Below are 25,667 nucleotides of genomic sequence, written 5' to 3'. Positions count from 1 at the left end.
CAGTGCATGGCCAGGTGGGCGAGAAGGCCAAAGGCTGCTGGCCAGGGCAGCAATGGTGCGGCAGCAGGAGCAGGGCAGGGACTGTCCCCCTGTCGTGGGCACTGGGGAGGCCTCAGCCCAAGTGCTGTGTCCAGTTCTGGCCCTGGCACTGCAAGATGGACGTGGAGGGGCTGGAGCGTGTCCAGAGGAGGGAACGGAGCTGGGCAAGGGGCTGGAGCACAAGGCTGATGAGGAGCGGCTGAGGGAGCTGGGGCTGTTGGACCTGGAGGAAAAGGAGGCTCAGGGGGGACCTTATTGCTCTCCACACCTCCCTGACAGGAGGGTGCAGCCAGGTGGGGGTCAGGCTCTGCTCCCAGGGAACAAGAAGCCACACTTTTAAGCTGTGCCAGGGAAGGCTTAGTTTGGACGTAAAGTGGATTTTTTCATGGAAAGGGTGATTAGATATCGGAACCGCCCAGGGAGGCGGCGGAGTGCCCCTCCCTGGAGCTGTGGGAAAGATGCCCGTGGCGCGCTGAGGCGGTGCGAGCGTTCAGCGGCTGGGCTCGCTCCTCTCCGCGGTCCCTTCCAGGCCCGATATCCCCGTGACTGTGCACAGGGCGCAGCCGGTGGGTGCGGGTTCCCGGGGCCGCCCCGCTCCGCTCCCGTCTCCGCGGCAACCGGGCGGGGCCGCGCCGCCCCTCGGCGCCGGGCGCGGGGCCGGCCGGGCAGCGGCGGGCGGAGCGTCCCGGGAGCGGCGGCGCGGGCAGCCCCGGCAGCCCCGGCCCTTCTCCCCGCGGCTACCCCAGCGGCTCTGCCGGCGTTCCCGGCGCCATGTGCGAGCCCAGCAAGCAGGACATCGCCGCCATCTTCAAGCGGCTCCGCTCCGTGCCCACCAACAAGGTAAGGGGCCGGGCCGGCGGGCGGGCAGCGCTGCGCCGCGGTGACACGTCGCACAGCCGGCGGGGCGGGGAGGCGCAGGGCCCCAGCCCGCCTCGTCCCGGGACAGCGGGGAAAGGCCCGCTGGGTCCTCGGGATGGCTGTCCCGGGAATGAGGGAGTTCTTCCCTGCCTGGTCCCCGTCCCCCCGGCCGGCATCCCGCGTCCCGAAGGGATGAGCGCTTGGGGAGGGAGGTGCGGCGCCCACCGGCTGCCTCTGGTCAGCTCCGCCGGGCATAAAAGCAAGTTCTCAACCAGCTGCAACCTAAAGTTAAGTGTGTGTTTATTTTGGTTTGTGGTTTTGTTTTGGTTTTTTTTTTCCCTGTTTTTATTATCCAGTGAAGTGGCACAGCCCCTTCTGCAGTGATAAAAGTTTGAAAGTTTGTTGATTTTCCTCTCGTTGGACTTGTCCCGGGCTCAGGTGGGGTTTTCCTTGGTGTCAAGGTGGTTCTGCAGTGCCCACTGGGCTGGGAAAGGTGGCTGGCCACAAGTGCCTTCAGCTGCTCTGTGCTGCTTGTTTGTGTTGGCTTTGCGATGTAGGCTGAGAACATATGTGAAATATACACCCACCAGGAAACTTCGGATTAGCGTTATGAAGAAACACGTTAGGCGTGTTTTCTGGGAATAGAAATCCGGATGCCTGTCTCTGGTCCAAAACTGACTTCCACTCTCTGAACACAATGCGTTAGGACTGTACAGGTCTGGTTTCTCAAAGCAGAGCTCAGAGGTGAGCACTCAGTTTCTAACAAAAGTATTCTTGAAACTTGCCTTTTCAGTGGGGTAAAAAGTTTATCAAGGAAAGGTCCTAGTCCCTATGACGAGGGCGAGAGATCTCTTACAAGCTCCTGAAATTCACTGGCACTCTGCCTGGAAATTGAGTAGTTTAGGGCTGTTGTGGTGGGGTTTTTCTGTATTGGGATCACAGGAGAACTAGAAAGTACTGCCCCTGCCTGGCAAGCGTGGAGTGCCTCGAGCAGTTCCCCTGTGCTGGACTCCTTGTTACTGTGTAGATTTAATCAGGTGGATGTGATACCTGTGGTTGCTCAGGTGTATCTGTCTCCCCATGTCAGATGCCACACAGAAATTCAGTGTTGACATAGCAATAGTAGCACAATGTGTGCTGCCACTCACTGTGGGCCAGTGGCAAAGAAGTGGCTCAGGCACAAAGAACTCGGTAACAGTGCTGTGGTGCCTGGTCTGGGTGACCTAAGAAGGCAGAGAGTGGAAAGCAGCAGCTTAGGTGTCACAACTCTCCCACTCCCACCTGTCCGACCCTTCTCCTGAAGTAAAAGTTGTTTCTTCCATCAGTTTCTCCTCTCATGGTTGTTTCCTTTCTGTTGTGTTCTTAAGCAGTCTGTCTGCCCCTTTTATTTTTAGGAAAAGAATTCTCATTTAAATAAATGTGTAGTTTAATATGTGGGTTAGAGTGTGTTGAAAGTGATGTTTTAATAATTATCTTGAAATTAACATCTGTAATTTGATGTTAGTTCCGTTTATGATGAGGTTTTGAGTTCTTGGCGTCTTTTGGTGTTACATAATGTAAAGCTGCGTGATGACAGCAGACTGTTGATCAGCTACCTGATGACTTAACAAACACGTTACAGTTATTAAATAGGATGTATTTTGTACCCATAAAAATGTTCATAGTCCTTAAGCTACTTCATATTGTTAACTTGAGTGTTTGAGCTCTACAGCTCAACCCCTTTGAAGACTTGAACACTCAAGGATGAGCTGAAAGTCTGTTTCTGTCAGATCTTTTAAATCTGTTCCTCTGAAAATGTTTTTTCATTTCTTTCTTTCATCCTGTCTCTACTTGGACTCCCAGTGTGCGTGTTGTGCTGGTGGTTTATCAGTAGTTGAGTTTTGTTATTACAGTGTGTGTTTGGGTGTGGTTTGTGTTTGTGTTGGGTTTTACCCCAGGATGGACTCCGCTATCTTGTGTCCCTGAAGTCATTTTGAGACGATGACATTTCCAAAATGTGCAGTCCTCTTGCCTTCCCGTGGCCAGCACTGCAGCTCCCTCCCTGCTGCATTTCCATGGCCAAAGTCAATACTTTATTTATTTCTTTGTTAATGTAGGTGCTTTGCGCAAGGTGGATGTTTTATGATTTATTAACTGCTTGCTGGTGATTATACCCAAATCTCTGTGTTTGCTCTTGTGCAAACATCTCAGTTAGGTCTTTGGCTGTTTAAGTGAGTCCTACTAAATCTACACAGTGAAGTGTTTCAACACAAAATAAACAAAAAGCGTGCAAGTGTATTTAGAAAGCACTAGATTATTTAAGCATATCCTTCAAATTTATTTTTAATCCATATTTTAGTTGCACCTAAATCTGTACAAAAATTACAATTTATCTGGTTTTAAAATGGAAACAATTTCATAGGGTGGCTCTGAAATTGATTTTAATTTCTTCCCCCTGATTCTTCTTAAAATTTATCTAGAGGGAAACACTTTAAAAATTGAGAAAACTAAGCAAAATTAGTCTAAATATTAGTGAAACATGCATGTATCTCTGTTGCATAACATTGATGGAAATAGCAGCTTCTCCTTTGCTTCAGAAGAAAATTGGATGTTCCTGCTTGCATGTCAGTCCTGAAAGGTACATTTTTATGCCTGAGAATAATCTCCACAGGTGTCTGGTGGGGACTCCTGTGTGAGTGAAGATACTGAGCTGTGGCAGCCAACTCCAAGGTGATGCAATTGACTTTAAGATGTTGAAATTACAAAGTGCTCCTAATTGGAGGATAGAAAAGGGAAAAGAAGAGAATCTTCAGTTATGTTTATGACTGAACTTTTAAAAATATGGGGTTTTTTTTAACCACCTGCTCCAGATTCTTGTTTCCCATTTGTACTCCAGGGAATTTCTGCAAGACTTCCAGCTGTAAGTCAGCTTTGCTCTCCTATATCAGAAGTGAGACCAGGGTTGCTCTCTTGGCTTTGGTTTCAAGCAAAATCTCCTTTTTTGTTGTCCCCATCCTCCTTTGACCTTGTAAGAAAAAGCCTGGAAATAGTCAACTTAAAAGAAAGATGAGTCTCATGTTTTTTAAGGAGCTGCTTCAAAGAATTCTGACAAAAAAAAAAAAACAACAACCAAGTTCTGGCTACTTAGTCTGTGTGTTTTCTTAGAATATGGCATACATGGAGTCTTACTCCTTCTTCTGTTTCCCCCACCCCTTCTGTGCCATTCTTCCACCTGAGCTTGTTTCAGGGACTCCCTCTAACCCCTCCTGTTGTCACCCGTTCTGTGTTGATCTCGTTGCTGCTGGATGCCAGTGAATGCCCCATTTCCATGGACAGGAATGGGACATGGAAATAACATTAGTAAGTGTTAGGTCCCTGTTGAGAGGGAAAGGCAGGACTTGCACCTGCAGGAGCTATGATCTCCATGGTTTCTGTGTGTGTTACCATCATTACCTAACTTGCATGAGTTAATGCTGGATCTGCTGGTGAGCTGTGCTTGTGCCTGATAAATTTGGGCTGCCCAAGCTGAAAAGACCCACATTATACTGAGGAGTTTAGCCTCCAGCTGCTCCTGGGCATGTAGTTGAAATGAATTTGGATGGATGATGGGTGACATGACATGAGCACAGACTTGCTTGATGGTGTACGAAAAAATAGAGACAGAAATCTCTATACAGGTTTCTAGAGGGAGTTTCTGGTAAGAAGACTTCTTAATTTTATTTTTATTTTGTTGTTCAGCTTGGCAAGGAGGTGCTGGAAGCTCTGGCCTGCTTATGATGTTCCATATGTTCCCACCTGTCCTGGAATAAACTTATTTTTTATATCTACATATAGGTAGAACTTCCGCTATCTGAGGATACATTAAGTTTATAGGAGGATGTTAAAGGATAAAGTTGGAAATTGGAATGCTGTCAATTTATGTGTAAAAGCTTATTTCTCTGTGGAGTTATTTATTAGGTGCCCCTGGGTGGATGCTTTTATTGTAAAAATACTTCTGTGCAGTCTTTGCAGACAGCTCTGAAAAAGCATTGATCAGATAAAGTCCTGTCATGCAGGAATAGATGTGTACACATGGAATTAACTCAGAATAGCTGTTTAAAGTTGTTGTGTTCCTTGCGTTTGATAATTGATTTGTATCAGAAATTTTTTTCTGTTTCTGACTTTCCTTGGTCTCTTAAAGAAGCACAAAACTCAGAATAGCTGAAAAAGGACTTGAAAGTCGTGGTCTGCTGGCCTGCAGAGTTTATGAGACACACATGGACACAGCTTTTGCTGTTTTGGCTGAGTGTTAGCTGTCCAACGTGGTGGCAGGGGGTAGGAAATTCCTGGGTTTGTCCATGCAGTAATTGTGGACCTGGTTGCTTTTTAACCAGCGTGGCACAGACCGTGGAAAGGCTGATGTGGCAATTGGTACGTGATGAATCATGCCAATATCTGCAGAGGCTGTCTGGATAAGCAGTGCTCAGAGGCCTTCACACAGCTGGATTGCCATGGCTTGCCCTGAGGGTCAAGGTTTTAATACAGGAAACTAAATAATGATGGCATTAGTCCTCCTGATAACCTGCTGGGGACTCAAAGGTGCAGCATGAGGAGAGCCTGCCTTTGGGGAAATATTTCTTAACCACTTTCCTATTCCAGCAGTGCTGGAAGTGCTGTGTTAAACGTGTATTTGAACTAGGCTGATGTGGGTTCTCTGACCTGATTTCTCAACCTGTGTACAGTGGTTATTTTTGGAAATGGAGAGGTTGTAGTTGTGTGGGCAGATTGTGTAACTCCTCTTTAAATATCTAAAATTAGGATACATGGAGTTGTCATGTCAAACGCTGTAAGAATGAGTTCACAAAGTTGGATCACTGTAGGAGTGTTACATTGACCTGTAATAAAAGTCTAAGGCCTGGTTATGCTCAAGTCCTTTTACTGATGTTTGTTTGCTTGCTTTAAGGTGTGTTTTGACTGTGGAGCAAAGAACCCCAGCTGGGCAAGCATCACCTATGGAGTGTTTCTCTGTATCGACTGCTCAGGGACCCACCGGTCCCTTGGCGTTCACTTGAGTTTCATTCGGTAAGTATTGGTGTGTTTTGACAGTAAAATTCACCTTTTAATAGTCTTGTTTGTTCACAGACCTGCTCAGAGAGGAAACCCATTCTTCCTTCAGCTTCTGGTTGTGTTGACTTTGCTGTATGTGATAGCTTCTTGGGAATTGTGTTCTATTTGCAAGCTTTGCTTCCTGAAGCAGCTCATTGTGGTGGCACCAGAGTTCTGCCCTTCCAAGCCAAACTATTCTGTGGTTCTGGTGCTTGGGCAGTGCTCAGGCAGTCAGCTGGTGCAGTAAATCTGCACCTTGAGCTGGTCCTATTCCAGGTGAGTGTCCCCAGCTGCTGACTCTGGGCCTTTTGGGGTTTGATAAATAACTACAGATTACAAAAAAAAAAAAAAAAAAAAAAAAAAAAGTGGGAAGAGAAACACTTGTCAAAAAAAAAAAAAAAACATAAACAGAATGATTTTAAATGGCTTTGGTGGTGACAGTAAAAACATTTCTTTGTGTTTAGGTCAACAGAACTGGATTCCAACTGGTCCTGGTTCCAGCTGAGATGCATGCAGGTTGGAGGAAATGCAAATGCTGTACGTATTTCTGAGTGTTTGCTTTGCACACTGAAGCTTGGTAGGCTTGGAAAATGTTGTCTGTCCTTACTGCCTCTCTTCCTGGGATTATTTTTATTTTTCCAGTTCTTTTTCTTTCTTACCGCATCCCCCTGCCCCCACCTCCTCATCTTTAAAGAATTCCTCTTGATTCTGATTTCATCCTCCATTCTTGCACCTTCTCCATTTTGCTATAGTCTGAAAATGTTTCGGTTTTTTTCTTAGAAGACAGTGATGAAAATCACTGCAAAGCCCAGATCAGATTCCTTGTCAGTACATGTCTAATTTGGACAGCTGCTCAAAGATGGCTCGTAAGGCAAGTTTATGGCCCCTTCCTGTGACCATCATTCCTTCCATGGCTCATGAAAAACCTTGCCAAAACCCCCAGAACTGCCAAAAGTCACCCTAGTTCGCATGAGTTAGCACTGAGGATAAGACTTGCTGCATTGTTGGAGGGGGTCTAGCAGTGTCATGGTTTGGGCCAATTCACATTGGCTGTTACTTTCAACTTGATTTCTTCTGTACTTACACAACGTGTTTGTAAATTGAAGTTCTGTCGACAGCTGTCTTGTTCTCAATCTCCCTTTTTGTTTTTTGTAAGCTCTTTGGCAATCTTTTCCCAGCTTTTTCCACAAGTAACTGAGAGTGCTTCCTTAAGTTGGCCCACCCAGTTGGGAACATGCAACTTCCAAAAGCAATTTCTGCTGAATGCCTGAATGCTTATCCCTTATATTTTTTCATTTGTGCTTGGTCATTTATATTGTTTCTTTAGGAAGCTTCACCCAAGCTTGCTTTCCATAGTGTTTTCCTTGATAGTTTTAATATTAAGTCTTGATGGTTTTTCTAATTTTTTTCCTATTTACATACAAAAATGCTGAGTTCAGGGTCATTGTTACTTATCTTTTATTTCTGTATTTTCCAGTCAGATATTTTTCTTTGAATTTGACATGCAGCAAGTTGCTGTCTCAGGCTTACAGATCTGAGCAGTTATATAGTGTCTTCTCCCTCTTTTTCTTCTGCCTGTCCTTGCTAAGTTATTCCTTTCTGTGTTACTACTGCTGTTATATGAATGTCCTCATCAAGTTTCTGTTATGCCACTCAGTACATAAAAATCACACTTTTGACTAATGAGAAGAGAGAGATTTCATTTTTAAGAATAGTTTCTTTTTTAGCCAAATGCTTAAAAGCCTTGATTAAATGATACCAATTCTGCTATGTAAAGGGTTTGAGGCTGTTGGAAAAAAGAGATGGCAAAGCCTGAAAAAGTCTTCTGTTAGTCTTAGAAGGCCTATTAGCAGAAAAATAACAAAACCTTTATTGTTTAATTTTGTGGGATTTTGTCTTCCTTCTTGGATGTCACTGTTTCCTATCATACATTGTACCAAGAGTGCAACATACAAATACCTTAAATTCTCAATGGTCTGGTTTGGATTCCTTCAGAAGATTAATACTTGAAACTTGAAACAACAGATTGGTAAATTGTCTGGACATTTGAAGTAAAATTAAAGCTTTTCTTTTAATGGCACTAAAAAACCATTCCCTTTTGGTTCCAGTTAAATACTAAATTTTAGTTTTACTAACTACTGGCTAGAAGCATTGCTAGATTAACATCAAGCTTTTGTGTTCTGTAATTGCCTGATGATGATGAATCCTGGATAACAGCAGTCCTGAGCTTCCTGCTGTGTTTCAGATAGCTAGAGAGTCCTTAGTTCCTTGTGCTTTCAGATCAAATCTCTATGGTAATTGGAATTAGGGTTTCTAAGAAGCCCCTCTGAGTACCAAGTTAGTAGGTGTATACATTTACATGCAGAAATGCACAATCTTAATTTATTAATTTTATATAAATACACAAGTCTGTAAACATGCAAACATAGATATATGCATAGACATCTCTTTCATTTTTATGAAGACTCATTTTGTTACTATTGAACATACATTGATCTCCCCAGCCTGAGAGATGAATCCAAGCAGTGCCTTGTAGAATATTAGGAATATCCTGTGGAGCACAGCTACTGGCAATTGATTTTACCTCTTCTTTCCTCTTAATCACTTAATTCCAGAACAAGGAGTTTTTGTATGTAATGGAAGCTTGCATTTGTATATGCTCTTAAAGCATCACACTGATGTATTGGGTTTTTTTTTTTTTCTGTTTTATTTACATGTAAAGAAGTCACCTGAGTGGAGTTTCCTTTGTACTTTGCAGATTACTTAGACTCCATAATTTAAAAGATTAGATTTAAGCAGAGGAGCAATTTGCTTCATTGCAATATGTTTTTGTGTCAAGTGTCATTAGCTTTTAAGCCCGTTCTTCACAGCATTTTCTGTGTTCTGCTTCCCAGTCTGCTTTTTTCCACCAACATGGGTGCACAACCAATGACACCAATGCCAAGTACAACAGTCGTGCTGCTCAGCTCTACAAGGAGAAAATCAAATCTCTTGCAACACAGGCCACGAGAAAGCATGGGACTGATGTGAGTAGTGTGTGTCCTGAGGCCTGGAGATTCCTGAAAAACTTCCCCTTCTTTCCCTCTGAAGTCACTTTAAATTTCTAATCAGTAATACAAAAGATAATCAGTCTTCAAATAAAATGGCCATTTCTCCATGAACCATGTGGTGGTTTTATTTTGCTTATCTGAAATTGGATGTCTGAAGGAGTATGGCGTGAAAAATTGTAATGGAATTAACTACAGACTGTGTGTGATTTAAATGGGATTTGTTTTGAACAGGTAAATTATGTATTTTTTGTTTTTTTCTTTAAAAAAATAATATCTGGGAAATTAACAAGTTGTGTAGAACTTGCTGTTCTCCATCAGAAATGCTGAGGCAGTTCATGCAAGCTGTCAAAATATTGTTAGGTTGCTGACAGGAGTTAAGCAAAGTATCCAGAATTGGTGTCTGAAGTGTTAAATAAGTTTGACAACAGTTCTTTTCTTCATGCACAGAAAACATGTTTTGATTGTTTAATTCAGGTTGTTAAAGTTTGTGACTAGTTGATATGAAATTGATGAGATGAGTGAAAATTAAAAGCAAGAAGGGTTGATTCTTTTATCTGTGCATCAAACAGCATGAAATATAATAGATAATTATAATCTTAATTATTCATACTATGGGCAATAGAATTCACATCGTGAAGTTCAGAGAACATTTCTTTTGACTTCATAAACAGCTTAAGATGTAAAATGTGTTCAAGAAAGTACAATATAATGTGTGTATCTAAATTTATGGCAAGTTCCCCAAATGACTCTTTGAGGAACTGTCATTATCTTGCTTCAATTACAGATTCCATCCAGTAGTTTGATATTAAATATTTTAAAAATTTACTAAATATTTAGTAAATACTTTTTAGCTGTGCACTGCTAACTAATTATGTGTTATTTAAATTACTGAAGTAAATTGTTCAGATAATTGCATTTAGTACCAACCATCCCCTCCTCTGTCACATGTTTAAAAATTCCTTTTCTGACTTAGTGATAGAGCTGATTGCTGAATGATGAGGTGAACTTGTTGTCCCTTCACTGTCCTTTGTGACAGAGGTCATTATTCCTGGATGGAGTAGGAAGAGCAGTGAGAAAAGATTTGCCTGTGAGTGATTTTGAAGTGCAGGTCACAGGTTGGAGTCCTGTCTTGGGCACTCTGGAGACCCCAGCCCTGAGATCTGTCTTAGCTCAAAGCTCTTGGCTGATCCACCAGGAGCACATGAAATATGTATGAATTCAGTAAAAAAAGGAGTGTCATCTATTGGACACCAGATAAAATTGTAAGGAAAAAATATGGACAAGAAAAAAAAAATCAATACTTTTTAAACCTGAAAACAAAACAGAGTAGTTTTAAGATTAATGCATTGAAAAAGAATCCATTCATGCAATTAACCTGTAAAATTATGGCCCTTGATTTCAGCTGTGGATAGATGGGTGTGGAATGGCACCAGCATCACCTCAGAACAAAGAGGAGGAAGATTTTTTTGCATCCCATGCTTCTACCAAGGTACGAATTACCTGTCTAATTCTTGCTTGCTTTCTAAACACTTTGGTTGACTTTGAGCTCTATGGTGAAGATTAAACCCTGAAAGAAAACTTTATAGAGAAAAGGTAGGTCAGGGAGTTAATATTTATCTGCTTTTCTTTCTGTGAGTCTCAGAATTCTTCCTGGATGTGAAACACTTCCTAAGGTGATAATTTTAAATGACCCAAATAGTAGCTAAATATGGAATGAAAATCTATTTTTTTTTTTGTAGACACAACAATTCCACTTTGAGCCAGGATTTCTTGTTTGGAAGTGCTCTGATATAAATGTACTGTGTGGTACCTTGGGTTTTCAGTCAGCAAAGTGTAACAGTTCTTACAACATTTTCTGGGACCTGGTCACAAACCTGCCTTTTTGAGGGGGATGTGTTTGAAGGGAGTGGGAGGATGCACCAGGAATGTTGGGAGGACTGCTCACAATCAAAAATGTGTAAAAAACCCATTTATGAAGTGCAAGAGCTTCTAGTGGGGCAAAGGTGTGGTGATGATATGTAAGTAAATCATCCAGCATACAATAAATAAATCTATAGCACAGTTAAAATGCATATTACTGGTTTTGATGATAAACAGAATTCTTGAGAGGAGAAATAAAAGTGATCAGGAGTGGATTGAAACCATCTTGTTTTTTGTAAAGGTAGGCATTTCTTGTAATTCTAATAGCTGCCCTTTTCTGTACAGGTTTTAATCCTAGCAGCTGTAATCATAAGAATTCAGTATTAATAAAGGAGTGATGCTTAGGCAGTCTTTAGCTACGTGCTCCTATTTATTTGGTATATTCTATTTTCTGTGCACTTTTGATTCTGTCTGTTTTTTTCCAAGGCAAAGGATACAGAATGGATGTTACCAGAACCAGTTTCTCTCCAGCAGAAAACTTCAGAAAACATTCCAGAATCCTGTGAAGGTATGACTGATTCTTTATTAACAATAAGTTGCATTTTCTGATATTCTCTTAGTTTAGTCTCTTTTTACCCTGCTTTAATAGTTAAATAACCTAAGCATGCTTAATAACACAAGAATTTGGGGTGCCTGCTGCCCTTTTAGTGACTGGGAAAGCTGTGATGGAAGTACCACATTATGGGGTCTCTACTAGGCACTACCCTGAGTACAGTGAGATGTGTTTTAGTACTTCATTCTAAAGAGCCTCCTGATATTCTTATCCTTGTTATTCCTTATCTTTTAGGATCAGAACATGGACCAAGTGTTGATGGCCTTAGCACATCCCCACAGCCTGCATTAGGTAATGAGTGCAAGCAGCAGAAGAGAGCAGCAAATGCAGGGAACCCAAACATCCCTTTGGACAGAGAATGTCTGCCTAGGAAGAGCTGTGGAAATAGATTTTGCTGCCTTTTCAGAAGTGTGAACATAAAATCTTGGATTGGAAAAATCGTGTGTTGATAGTGCAGTATCTTCAGTGACCAGTTAACACTGAGCAGTTTGTCATACTGTGAGTAAGGAAAAAAAGCTGATGGAAATAGAATAGAATACTTCAATGATTTGTCACTGTGAGGCTTGTCCTGCTTGTTCTGCTTCTGAAAACAAAGTGTTGATTCTCAGCAGCATAGATAAGTGCTGTCTGGGCCTCTTTCAGTTCTTTAGGCAGGTATGGTCTTCATCACTGTTTTTATTTGGGTTTAGTTATCTCAGAGCTGGAGACTACAAAAGATTTCACTGGACGCACTTCCTGCTTTTCTCATTTGTATCTTTAGCACATTCTCCTAAAGCAAGTGCTTTTCCTGATTGGTTTTGACATCACAAGTTCTGTCTAAAGGGAAGAATTTCTGTTCTGTTTGTGCCCCTTTCCACACAAATTTCAGCTCAGAGTAGTTTTCCTGTGTGCACAGGCATCCAGGAGGGTGCTGTAGGAGCAATTGATAATATGACAGTAGGAGCTGTTTATAATGCTTGTGATGTTTTAGTGATGCAGGTATGTTTTATATGTGTCACTGCTGGGTTTGAACACAGCCAGTGCCTTTCTGGACTGGAAAAAACTTCTCTTGGAAGTGATGTGAGGTCAGGGGAACCCCAAGTCTGATTCAGAAGAGCAAGTCCTGCTTTCCTGTTCTGTTAACTAGCAGGAATCTGCAGCAGAACTGAGCTGTAGTTTTATTCTTACTGCATATTTTCAAGAGATGCCAATCAAAGTTAGCTCCCCACATTTTCCTGGAGATATCCACAGCTCTGTTAGATAGTCTGGTTTAGTATCTCAACCCCTCCACAGTAGAAAGGCATGAAAATAAATAGCAAAAACTGCTTTGAGGTTGATGTTACAGAAATTTCCTTCTGTAGTTCTGGAATTAACAAAAATTGTATGTTAACTAATGTACGTTTAATCCTTGCAGAGAGTACCACCTTCATAAAAAAGAAGCCAAATCAAGCTAAGAAGGGGGTAAGTGTATGTAAACAATGAGTATTTTTAACTGTATTATAGGTCATTTAAAATAGTTTAAAGATAGTTTACAGACTTGCTTCTGCATGGGGTCTTAGCACTTTCTTAGCATCTGGTCTCTGTAAAAAGGCAGGAAGAGAGTTTAGTGTCTCTGAATGATGGTTCAAGGCACAGGAAAACGAGGGAAGGCAGCTCAAGTTTTGAATGTGTGGCTGTTGCAACTCAAAAAACAGCCCTAATAGTCACCCTAGTGCCACCCTAATCATGGGCTGTCAGGGTGACAGCTTGTTACAGGGACTCGCTCCATTTAAGTCTAGGCCACCAGACAGAAGATTTTGAAGGTTTATTGGATCAGAAAATTTAGATTAAATCCCATGATTTTGTGCTCCCCCTAGAAGACCCTATTACCCAAGAGGAATTTTTTATTGAGTGGTTTGTGCAGATCTGTTCCCTTCCAGTGAGAACAGAACTGGGTTGACAGGTGCAGGTACAGTTTGTGATCTGTGTGTGCATGGCCTGGAGCTTTTACATGAAGGCTTTAAACCAATCAAAGGTGAAGATAAATGCATTGTGAATTTTTGCAGGTGAGGAACTAAACACAGAGGAGACTGAGAGCAGTAGTTTGAGGGCTGTGCCACCATTTGAGTCAGCACCATTGCATCCATATTTGCAGCATTAAGTGTTTTATAAATCTGATAACAGTTCCATTGCAGCAAAATTCATTATATTCCTATACAACAAAAGAAACCAAAGTTCTGTGTGTTATATTTGTTTGAGCCTGCCAGTCTCTGAACAGTTAAAACCCAAATACTTCCATTTTTCTATGGGACTTCACTGCAAAGCTAACTAAATTTGTTAGAACAATTAGCAGAATTTTGAAGTCCAAAATAAGGAAAGTATTTTCTCTGCTCCATATTGTCCTTGCTGTCTGCAAGGACTGCTCCCAGACAGGATGTAGTGTTTGCTGTTGCTTTCACATCTGGCTGTTGAGTCAGCTGAGGTGGTTGTCTCAGTTATAATATTGGGGCTTTTGGTTTTTTTCTTTTTCAATAATTCCAGCTTGGTGCCAAAAAAGGTGGTTTGGGAGCCCAAAAAGTGAGCAGCCAAAGCTTTAACGAGATTGAAAAACAAGCACAAGCTGTAGATAAAATGAAGGAACAAGAGGATCTTCACAGTAGTAAGAAAACTGAGAAGGAAGAGCCACTGTAAGTATGAATTAATTATACAATGGTAAACCATGAAGCCTAATTTAATGAGCTAATTGACAGCATTTTAAATACTACCATAGATTAGCATATGCAAATAAAACTTCAGTTCTTCAAAAAAAAAAAAAAGCCCAAACAGACATGGTTAAGATGAGCCAAGCAGTAATTCCCTCAGTGCCTTTTTTGGCCTCTAAATATATGGTTATAAAGTTTATGGGCTACTGTAAAAAATTAAGTATTAAGAAGACTCTTGGCTCTTGAATTCTTTTCATCTCATGCTAATTACCTAGTTTATTTTGGTCTGGTGTAGTGAGCTCAATACTATTGAAAGCATTCTTTCTAAGAGCATGGGGAATATTCAGCTTGTACTTACTGGGTGAGACCAGGGGAAGTTTAAGTATGTCTCAAATTGCCTGATTTTCAGCTGATTTATACTGGAACTGCCTTCACTTTTACCAAAACCCTTTGAATAATTCCATCTGAGGTCTTAAATCTGGACCAGTCTTAGATTGGTCAACCTTAATTAATAGATACCCAGCCCTAAAGCTCAGAGGGTGCTGTTCCTGATTCCTCTCCTATGTGCTTTTGGTTTTTAATACTTCATTAGTTGTCATCAAAATTATATTACTAAATAGTTGGTCAGTGAACACTTTTACTGTTACAGAGTTTGCCATCCTGTCAGGTGCTAGAGAATCCATTCTATAACCTTTTGAGAAGTTTTCTGAATTGTTTAATAATTACAGGATCACTTTTTGCTCATGATACCAAAGTCTTTGGTCTATAATCTCCTCCCCATTCCTTTTGCTCACTTTTATGTTGTCCTTGGAGAAATGAATATTTTAGTTGCGTTAAAAGTGCCAATCACAAGGGGATCATTTGATGTGTTTTAACCACAACACCATGGTTCTTGGTGTTTGCCAAAAACTACCAGTGGAGAGACTCTGAAGTCACAACTAAATAAAAACAACAAAAAAAAAGAAGGACTGTTCATGTATTATTATTCTTTATCAATATTGCCTTTGACTGTATAATTTAGTTTGGAAGGAAGTCCCAAGCAGTATCTTGGGTTTTGTGTCAGAAATGTATAAATCTAAAGATCCAAGCCAACTTTTACTAAAAGGCTCTGCAACCTTTCTGCAATAGACAAAACACTCTAAAAATGTTTGTAAACATGAGGGATGCACATACACTTGAGTTTATGGATCCAGTCCCAGTGGAGGCCAGAGAACTGTATTTCCCTGAGATTATCAGTTTGGTGGATACCAAAATGAAAGGAAGGGTAAACTCTGCTAAAATTGAATTTCTTCCCACTAATTTGTGTGGTGGTTTTAATTTTAAAAGCTTGAGTAATAAGCTTTACTAAATTAATTCAATATGACTTTGTTATGTGGCAAGGAGTGTAAGTGATTCTTTTGTAGTTTAATATTTGGAAGGAGAAAGAGTTCTAAGACTTAAACGTGATTTTAAATTCTTACAAAATTTCCTTATCTTCTGCTGTGCACTGACAAGAATTGATAGCTGAAATTACATCTACAAACTTGATCAGTATTCCCATTTGTTTTAATCAACAGCAAATAAGATTTTGATGTTCATAAAATAGATTTCCTGAGGAGAGCTGCTAATCTTACTGCATACAGTGCTGGTAGATGTTACCAGTTACTCCTTTCTGCTTTGCAGCCTGTCTACCAGCAGCATCCAAAATTTCATTTGCCTTTCTTCTGATAGTTCATTTGTATTTCGTGCCAGTTGAGACTTATGGATTAAAGTATTGCTGAGTTGCTCATTAAAATCAATTAAAAATTTATCCCTTTTGACCTGACAAATTAAATTTAAGAAGTATTCCTGCAATTCTGTAATCAAGATGAAAAACCTCAGGCTCTGCTGCACTGGTGTGACTGGAAAATATTAAGATGGTTTAGAGGTAAGGGATAGAGACCTAGCTGGGCCCAGATGTGCCTTAAGGGAAGACATTAGAAAACACAGTGCTACAATAAATACTGTTAATTTTCTACTAATATTCCTGGGCTGATAATTCAGTGTAGCATTGGACATTTCGCTGGTAACTGTGGTTTTTTTCCAGTGTATCATCTTTAAGGTTGGCCTACAGAGATCTTGATATTAAAGCAAGAGAAGAAACCTTAAACCTCGCTGGTAAGAAGAAAACTGAACTGGAGAGGCTTGGCATGGGATTGGGCAGCAACAGGAGGTATGTGAAGTTCTGGAAACTGAAACACTCTGTGGTTTTATGCACTTATCCCTCATTTTACTCAGGAAATGAAGAAATGGACTAGAGCATGTTATGGAGACTTGAGTAATATCAGCAAAAAATCCTCTCTTTGTCAAAGGGAAGCTTCTGATAGATTTAAGTTCTAACCTGCCAGACAGAGGTCAACCTAGATTGTGTTTTCCAGCTGCCAGAGTGGCTTTTGTGTCCAGAAGTCCTGTCCCTGCTTGAGAGAACAACAGTTTTCCAAGTGTTTCCTTTATTTTAATTCCTATTTCCTTTAATGTTTGTATAGCTTGGGTTTCTCAGCAGGCTTCAGAAACTAGATTTGGGCTTTGATTTCTTTATTTTTTATTTTTTTGTTTTTTGTTCTAGGGTGTGAGTTTTATCATCTCTTTACATGTTTGTTTCTTTCCTGTCCCCAGTGGCATTTCTCACTCAGTGGCCTCTGAGATGCAGACAATAGAGCAGGAAACGCCTACAATTGCCAAGCAGAAGAAGAAGTACATGGATGATGTGGAAGACTCTTATTTCTCTTCTAGCTCCAGGTATTCTGTAAGCTTTGGATTCTGGATGTGCCCAGAAGTGTATGCAAGTTCCATAATAATATGCACAGTGTTTTGGAAAGTCGGGATGAAGGCAGTGTGATGTTGTGTACACACCCAGCATGTTTTCAGGGGACATCTGAATCAGAAGAGTGGTGGAAAAGTTGGCTTTGCCTTTGTGACAGATGGGTTTGTGAAGGAGGGGAGCTAGCTTTGTTGGAAAAGTGGTCTGAACTATGTGTTTGTAGATTTTATCTTGTCCAGAGTCTTGTCTCTGCTTGCACAGGCAGTTGCCGTATAAACTTTTATTTGCTCTATTCCAAATCCAGTGAACTTTTTGTCAGAATGACTTGTGTTCATTCCTTTTTTCTTTCTTTCTTGTGCTGTTGCCTTCAAATTAAATAAGCATTGAAGTCTGATAATAGATGTATGGCAGTTACATCATTCTCTGCATGCCAGATGCACAAACTTCAGTCTTTTTGAGGTATTGTGCTGCATGTATTGTGTGGATGTCTGCAGTCCTATTTCAGAGACTTTTATGTATCTGAACATAAAATGTAAGTGGAAATGAAACATTTGTTATCAGGGGATGAATGCAATGCACACTATAAAATATGGCTCTTGGGAGAAGAAAAATAATTAAATCTTTCAGGCACTAATTGCAATGAACCAGCTCTTTCTGGACTGAGAGGTGTTGCTTTCATAAACTGCCTTTATTGGATCTGTGTCACAGCAGCATGAGAAATTGTACCTAATTGCTTGTAGACAGGCAAATAAAAGCACAAAGTCTTTTGTGTCACTATTTTGTAGTGCAGTCACTGCAACAGAAATACACACGTGGGTCCAAGGAAAGTGCCAGCAGTCTTGTAAAATAAAACATTTCAGTGCTTGCCTTGTTTGTTCCCTGAAAAGAACTCTTACTGCTCTCAAATTATTCATCAGCTACCAGCAGGCAAAGGATGAATTATGGAGGAGCCTTTTAATGTGTTGTGGTTCAATGATCAGAGGATAAATTGTAACCTGGCTGTTCCCTGCCCTTGTTGTTCTGGTTGGAGCTGGGAGGATCTAATTGGAGTTGGTACACAAGTTAATTCTCTTTAAAGAAAGAACAGTCAGATTTGGACTTCTTAAGGGTATTGTTATCCTTTATTTCAAGCTGTAACTTTGAAATAGAGTCAAAATAGCTTCAGCATCATCTTAGTATATGCCCAAAAGCAAAATAATTATACTGGATATTAGAGTGTTGATAAGTGTATTAAGCAAGCTGAAGGTCTCAAGGTTTAGACATAAAATTGAGGCCTCTGAAAATCCTGACTTTTGATGTTTTGCTACAGGTAATAAAATCTTTATTAATGCCGCAAGGTAAAATTTTATTTTCTGTTAAATGCCATTTTTCTTTCTCTCCCCCACCCCAAATATCCCATCTTGTTCTACTAAATGGTTCCATTCTCCTGTCCCTCTGTGGTTTTGATCATCTTTCTCCCCATCCTGGTCATAGCCAAACCTCAAGTAAATTTCTTCAAGCACAAAATCTTAGTCTTTGGCATTTTAATAGGTTTTAATAGGTAATTTATTTTTTTTCAAATGCTTTCCACATATGCTGAGGTATGTGTAGGTAATCAAAAGGGAAAAAAAAACAAATCATGTACCAGAATTTACAAACATGCTTCATTTTTTCCCCCTTTTCTTTATTTAGTGTTTTCCTCACGGTTTTGATGTGCGAGAGAAGATTGCCTTATGAAATTCAGACTCACTTTCAATATATATGTTTTTAGCATTTAATTTTAATAAAATGTGTGGCAAAACTCACAAGTTGTTAATATTTGGATTAAAAAAAATACAGAACCAGAAATAAAGGCTTTCCTGCCTGTTCTGAGCCGTTGGATTCAACGGTACAAAGCTTCTAAAGCAGTATTGTGAAATCCAAATTACTCACTGATAACTGAAATTTGGGTGAAAACATACCTGCTAGTGAACACTTACAACAGTCATTATCTAACAGCAAATACATTCACACTTTTCAATAAATAACAAAGTTCTGACTTTTCAATAGGTTTTTCTTCGTTTTATTCTAGGTACTGTGATTCTTCAGATCTGAGGAGCAGCACTTTTTCTAAATGGGATGACAATTCAGATGCTTTTTGGAAGAAAGAAAATAATAGTAAAGACGTTGATATATTGTTAACTTCAAAAAGCACAGGATTTTCAGACAGGTACGCCAAGAAAACCAAACTGATATTTTTCCAGAAAGCCCAAATTTTAATGTGATTTGAGTTCTGGTCATAGTAGCAGGATTTTCTTCAGTCTGTAGTAGGAGAATTTGGCCAGAACTTGCATCAGCAATTTGCATCAGCAGTCACGGGATCTCCTGACTGAATTTCTTTTGTAAGCTGAATTTCTTCCTTCCATTTTAAGTGCTGTCTGTTGTGCTCAGAGCTGTTCAGTGCATGTAGTGGAGGTAATTCCCAAACACTTCCAGCAAAAGAGGAAGTAGACAAAAGATAAGGGGAGAAACTCAGATATTTGCCCTGTTCTGAGCTCATACCTGCTTTGTTTATTGTGTGATGAATCAAAGGAAACCTTGTTAACAAATGAATAAAAATTTGGGGTGCTCATGAAAATTTTTCTCTATGACAACTGTATTTCTATCTTTGTAACCAAGTAGAAGATGTAAGAATGGCGGGGGGGGGGGGGGAGGTTATATGCTTGGGTGGTGTTTTCTGCCTTTCTTCATATTTTTCATTTACCTGTACAATGCAGTTTGAGCACTTCAGTAGTTCCTGTTTGACTCTTTTCATTCTGCCACGATGTGGAGGAGGTTTCTCTCCCTGATGCAGTTTATTTTCCTTCCAGACCTACATCCCGGCGTAAGCCAGAATATGAACCTCCTGCAAACACAGATGAGGCACAGAAAAAATTTGGCAATGTCAGAGCCATTTCATCAGACATGTACTTTGGAAGGCAAGATCAGGCTGATGTAAGTAGGAAACAGTGATAAGTATTTTTAAATGTTAAAATATTCCTTGACTATAAAAGTGGTATTCGTGTGAGTAAGAGAGAAGGCAATAAATAGTTAAAATTGGCAGAATTACTGGGTTTATAGAATTATGTCCCCTTGATTATTTGTTTGATAGAAATGTAGAAATTTCAGGTAATTTATAACTTAATTTTAAAGAATTGCAGTTGCATGTAGGACTGTACCTCCATCATTCTTCTTTCATGACAGAAGTGGTAGACTGTGATTTAGCACTCCTGATTTTTGATAGAATCAGGCCTAATTTGTTCTAGATACACAAACTGATGCCAACAAACCACTGCTGAAACATCTTCCTGCTGTGGATTTGTTACGTGAAAACATCGTTAATGTTGTAAATCTAACCAAGTAAAGAAATTGTGCAGTGAATTACATGGAGTTGAATCAGCCTAGAAGAAAGAGATTAGTATTGTGCAGCATTTTGGAGGCAAGATAGAGATTTTTAATAAAAATTAACAGTGTAAATACTAATGAAAAATATGATTAATGTGTGCAGGGAACTTGGAAAAAGTTGAGTTTAAAATGTCATGTGGTTGGGAGGGTCAGCAGGATGTTAACTGCAGTGCTTTCCCCTTGGTTCCACTTTTTTTATCTGGTGTTTTTAATGGTTGCACAGTGTTCCAGCAGTTGTGGGGTAACTATCAGCTGGTGGGACCTTTGGGGTTGCAATGATAAATGTGCCTCTTGGGTAACTCAGGAATGAGGTGGTGGTAAACTCAGTTTTCACAAAGTGATGTGAAAACTGAAATGGGCACAACTTTCAGTATGGTCCACTTCAGTTCTGAATGTCTGTAGTCTCTTAGATTATCTGCCATGACCTCAAAAGGTGACAGCAAGCTGATAAAATGCATTTTTTTCTCAATTCTTTTCCAGTATGAAGCAAGGGCTCGGCTAGAAAGGCTTTCTGGAAGCACATCTATAAGTTCAGCTGACTTGTTTGAAGACCAGAGAAAACAATCAACAGGTACATATCAAACAGAGTGAGAAACTGGAGCTTGTAGGGGATGCAGGCCCTGGCTCTGCTTCTAATCACAGTCATCACTGTGTTCAGAGCAAAATGCTAACAGCTCAAACAGGCATGGCAGGTGTGGTCATTGTTTAAAAATTAACCCCTTGAATTTCAAGTTCTCTATTTTTGATTCTGTAAGTTCAGTATTCTATTTTGGGGTTGTGTTGCAAATAACATTTTATTATGCAAATAACATATTTATTATTTATTTTGTAAATAACATCTATCGAAGGAAAACTGTATTATTTTCCAGTGAGGTAACACCTGAATGGACTCTTGATCAGTTACCATAAGGAGCTCATTAGCTGTCATCATAATACTGGATCTAGGGAAAATCATTAATAAAATGTTGGTGGACTTAAAAATTCCCATGTAATCTGTTGCATGGCATATCCAATCAGTGGGATATTGGCTTCTACCTCTGGCCTTGCAGAATTATTAAGGAAGATCTTCACTTGGATTGTCTGTTTCAAAGATTTTTTGGAGCAGCTCACATGAGAGAGTGTAGTTCATCAAATCAGAAGGGAGAAAGATTAGATTGACTGAAAAGAAGCCCCTTAGGGTATTGAAAATGTCTCATGTTTTATTTCCAACACTTCTTGGATTGTGCAATAATGTGCAATGGAAAAGATGGCAAATGCTGGACCATTGTAGAGGCTTAATCAGTTGACTTTCATTCCTTAACTTTTGAAGAAATTGGAAAGAGTTACTGAAGAACTTGAAATCTGTGAGTAATTATTCAAATAGGCTGGAAAAACAGTGTGCAGCATCTGATTTTACTTTGGAAAAGTAAGAGGGAAAAACCCAAAAACATGTGACTGTTTAGTTTTGGTCCTCTGAAAGCAAGTTTGAATACACTGACTAGCAGAGAAGTAACTCCTGTTACTGATTGCTTAAGTAAAAGTGGGGCTTAGGAATTTGAAATGTGAAAAAAATAATTAAGGAGGGAAGAAGATATCAAGCAGAAATCAGAGTAAGTTGCTTTAGCCACTTGAAAAAGCACTTGCAACGTGGTGTCATAAATTCACACTATTTCAAATGCGCAGAAACTTCCTTTCCTGCATGTCTCTGCTACACTCCTCACCCCAAAAACTGAGGGGTGTCCTTCTTGGAGAAATGCTACTGCACTGACAGTTTGTCTGGTGTGGGATTAATGCCCAGACTATCATTAGTTCCGTAAAATAAACGTGATCAGGACACTGTCCACAAAACCACCACTGTAGTTCTGGGGTCCTTGCCAGGATAAAACATCCTTTGCTTTAAGGTTGTTTTTATGAGCACTGATGAGGTGTCAGGGTAGAACAGTGTACAGAATGCTGTAGAGAGGTTTTTAACCAAAGAGGGGGCTGCAAGAAAGGCCTTTTTGCATTATTTCAAAGCTGATGCTTGTGAAAGTCAAGTGGCTGACTTGGAGGTGCTGATTTGGAAGGAAACCACAAGGAAAGGAGATGCTTTCCTGCCTTGTTTACATGAACTTTCTCAGACCAACCAAACTTAGCCAGCAAATGATGAGGGAATTCTTGTGGCTGAGAAGTGGTTGGAGCGTCTCAGGTTACTTACAGCTGCAGATTTTATTTCTGTGACTGATCTTAGTAACAGGAATGCCTTAAGCATTCGATGAGTGGAACAGAGCGTAAGGAAGTCCAAATTACAGCTAAGAAATAGGGCTGTCTGAGGGAACTCTTGAAGATAAAGAGCATCTATAATACTATAAAACCATTCTGGGTTAAGGGATTGGAGTGGGAAGTCCTCTGACTGAGACAAGTAATCTGTGCTACAAACCATCCTCTTATCTGAGGTAAAACAAATTATCTCCAGGATTGTCTGTCAGCCTGCTAAGGAGGCAGTGCCTTTAACTTCCCAGGACAGAGGAGCTACAGGTTCCCTCTCCTTCTCTCTCTTCCTCCTCCACCCCTGTTGGAAAGATTAAAAGGAGGCTTCATTTGGAAAATGTCTGGTTTGGGTTGTTACTCCCTGGAGCCCCATTTATTCCCAAGATCTTTGGGGTGACCTCATTGTGGCCTTGCAGTGCCTGAAGGGAGCCCAGAGGAATGATGGAGAGAGAAACCTTGACAAGAGCCTGGAGTGTCAGGACGAGGGGGATGGATTTAAACTGACAAAGGGGAGGTTTAGGTTTGATATTGTGGAAAAATTGTTCCTTGTGAGGGTGGGGAGGCCTTGGCACGAGAAGCTGTGGCTGCCCCTGGGTCCCTGGAAGTGTCCAAAGCCAGGTTGGCTGGGACTTGGAACATCCTGGGATAGTGGAAGCTGTCCCTGCCTGTGGCAAGGGGTTGGAATGAGGTGATCTTTAAGGTTCTCTCCAGCCCAGGCCTTTCTGTAGTTGACTCTGTGATCACTTTTCTGTCATTCTGGTTTGCTTGGATTTGTGCCTTTGACAGCATCAAAATTATCATAGTATCACAGCATCAAATTACCAATAGTATCATTATTTGATACTAAGGCATGCCAGTAATTATTTTCACCAATGAGTGGATGATAATAATTGTTAGTGTGTTAGTACTTAGCACACAGTTAGTTTAGAGTCCAACTAGAGTAGTTAATTAATTACCTTTGATTTCTGTTAGCTTTAGACCTGCACTTTCCATAATAACAGCAGAGCTAATTCTGTCCAAATTTTAAGGAAGGCTGGATTGCCAGCATTGTTACGGAGCTTTAAAACCTAATTTGTTTATATTTACTGTAATTTCTGTGGATTTTTCCAAGCCTCAAATGTAGTAATGCAAAATGTATGTGTTTATACAGCATGGAAGTCATCCCTCTGCATACACACAGATAGAGTTCATCACTTCACCTCTGAATGCACCTCTGAAGTGCATTCATATTTAAATTGCAAGGGGATGACAGCTGTTGAGGATACAAAACAACATTGTCACAATCTTGAAGTACAGAATAAGACTAATGACTAGTGCTCCTAGTCATACATTGTACTTTAGGGAGGAAAAAAAAAAAGGTTGATTTTAATATAGAATTCTGTTTCCTCTGTATGTGTGTTCTTTTAGGAAGCTACAATATTACCAATGTCTTGTCTTCAGCTCCTGATATAGCTCAGTTTAAACAAGGAGTGAAATCTGTCGCTGGAAAACTTTCTGTCCTTGCTAATGGAGTCATGACATCTATACAGGTGAGTAAAAATGTCACAATCTATTAACGAGCAGTTGAAGCCTTTCTGTAGGGATTTAGTACCATGGATCCTGCCACTGAATTATCTTTAGGAAGAAAATAATGCATTTGGTTTTGAGCTCTGTAGACCTCTCAAAGTACACAGTAAATCTTTGTCATTTAGAAAAGAAATCTGTATCTGCTAGCTCACCTTCATTAGGATGTCTCTTTTCTTACAATTAAAACAAAAAATTCCCTCATGAAAGTTATTTGTTGTCACTCTATTTTAAACTCGTCACAGTTCCTAACTCAGAATGGAATAGTTTGGGTGGGAGAGATCTGCAGTGATCATCCAGCCCAACTCTTGTCTTGGCTCTTTAGTTGACCTTTGATCCATGGTTTTGCACTAAATGAGCCATCCTGGCCTCAGTGTGCAGCATGTTTTGTGCTCCAGCCACTTGGCAATTCCTGTATGAGGTCATTGGGAGCTCTCAAATGTTTGAAAATCAGGCTGATTGTCCTGGAATTCTGCCCCAAACTCCAGTTCTTGGAAGCACTGGTCAATTTTCTGAAAGTCTTGAAGACTTCAGCTACTATTTATTGCACAAATGGAAATAGAACTGATTTCTTTCCATGGAAAACCCACTCATATCTGGTTTGGTATTTGTTTTTGCTTTTCTAGGATCGATATGGTTCCTAACTGAAGCTAAAGAAGGATTCCTCTTCAGGCACACAAGTAATCACTGCTGATTCAAATGAAGGTTGCCTTAAGACTGATGATGTTTTTACCTGTTTCTTAGTGCAGATTTCTGACTCAGCCTTTTCTTTGTGCTGTTTCATCATAACAGAGCAGAAATCTTGCAGCAACTTGTTACATTGCATATACTTTTTTCTTCCTTTCCAGTCTTTATTTCTTAGCAGCCTTATTGTTAGATAAGCTGGGAGCTTTATTTTATTACTGGCTCATTCTGTGAGGCAGGAAGGAGAAAGGAGGTGGTGGTGTTTAGTAGACTGTAGCAAAATATACATTTGAATTAAACCTGTGTTGCCAGGAAGTAAAAGCTCCTGAAGTCATAAATTGATGTGCATTAAAATGGTGGGGAATTAGTGGTTTAAAACAGTATTCCAGCTAGAAGGTTCTGTGCTTAGATGTGAAATGTGGAGAAGTCAAAATGTGGTATTGCTGAATAGTGGATTTCACCTTGTTGTGGGAACAGTCTATTTATTCCTAGTTTTGAAAGTTTAAAAAAAAATTGCCATATAGAATCCTTAAGTGCTTTTAAAAATTCTGTATTGTGTAAAAATTAAAAAAAAATAAACTTGAAATATACTAAGGGCCTAATAGAGTAGTTAATTAAATAATTGTTTAAAATATTTAGCACAATCTTAGATTTTTGATAAATTATCAATTACTGAATAAGGAGATAGTGGGGCTGTGTTTTAGACAGTCTAGAATTTATTGCTGATGACATCCTGCATAAAAATTATGACCTTAAAGAAAAAACTTTTCAACGAAGAATTAATTCAAGTTAATTCTGTTCTGTAATTTTCTTAATTCAAATTTGTAAACTGCTGATATCTAATAAAAACAATTGGTATAAACTCA

General features: G+C 40.0%; 2 protein-coding genes across 2 annotated transcripts in view; both read left to right on the top strand.

The window, feature by feature from the left end:
* The first annotated feature begins 678 nt into the window (after window positions 1-678).
* ARFGAP3 (ARF GTPase activating protein 3) lies at window positions 679-25,667 on the top strand. Its single transcript, XM_002195485.7, has 16 exons — window positions 679-879; window positions 5,819-5,937; window positions 6,426-6,498; window positions 8,856-8,987; window positions 10,414-10,500; window positions 11,358-11,439; window positions 11,719-11,775; window positions 12,878-12,924; window positions 13,984-14,129; window positions 16,210-16,335; window positions 16,779-16,901; window positions 18,974-19,111; window positions 19,752-19,875; window positions 20,806-20,896; window positions 23,962-24,083; window positions 24,744-25,667. The coding sequence occupies exons 1-16, from the start codon at window positions 811-813 to the stop codon at window positions 24,759-24,761; spliced, it is 1,554 nt and encodes a 517-aa protein (XP_002195521.6). The 5' UTR covers window positions 679-810; the 3' UTR covers window positions 24,762-25,667.
* ETFRF1 (electron transfer flavoprotein regulatory factor 1) overlaps window positions 716-25,667 on the top strand; it is a 60,355-nt gene continuing 35,403 nt past the window's right edge. The window contains exon 1 of the mRNA XM_072917132.1: window positions 716-736. The gene's annotated coding sequence lies outside the window, so the exon portion shown is untranslated. The remainder of the gene's footprint in view (window positions 737-25,667) is intronic.

The sequence above is a fragment of the Taeniopygia guttata genome, chromosome 1A (genome assembly GCF_048771995.1).
Source record: "Taeniopygia guttata chromosome 1A, bTaeGut7.mat, whole genome shotgun sequence".
NCBI classification, from domain to species: domain Eukaryota; kingdom Metazoa; phylum Chordata; class Aves; order Passeriformes; family Estrildidae; genus Taeniopygia; species Taeniopygia guttata.
Note: the sequence above shows the minus strand (reverse complement) of the source record. Positions and strands in the feature narration are given on the sequence as shown.

Bases quoted from the DNA above. Each gene is read 5' to 3' on its own strand.
- ARFGAP3 (XM_002195485.7), top strand. From the start codon at position 811: ATGTGCGAGCCCAGCAAGCAGGACATCGCCGCCATCTTCAAGCGGCTC. The intron at 5,938-6,425 runs GTAAGTATTGGT...CTTTGTGTTTAG, and splicing joins GTTCACTTGAGTTTCATTCG to GTCAACAGAACTGGATTCCA. The intron at 8,988-10,413 runs GTGAGTAGTGTG...CCTTGATTTCAG, and splicing joins CGAGAAAGCATGGGACTGAT to CTGTGGATAGATGGGTGTGG.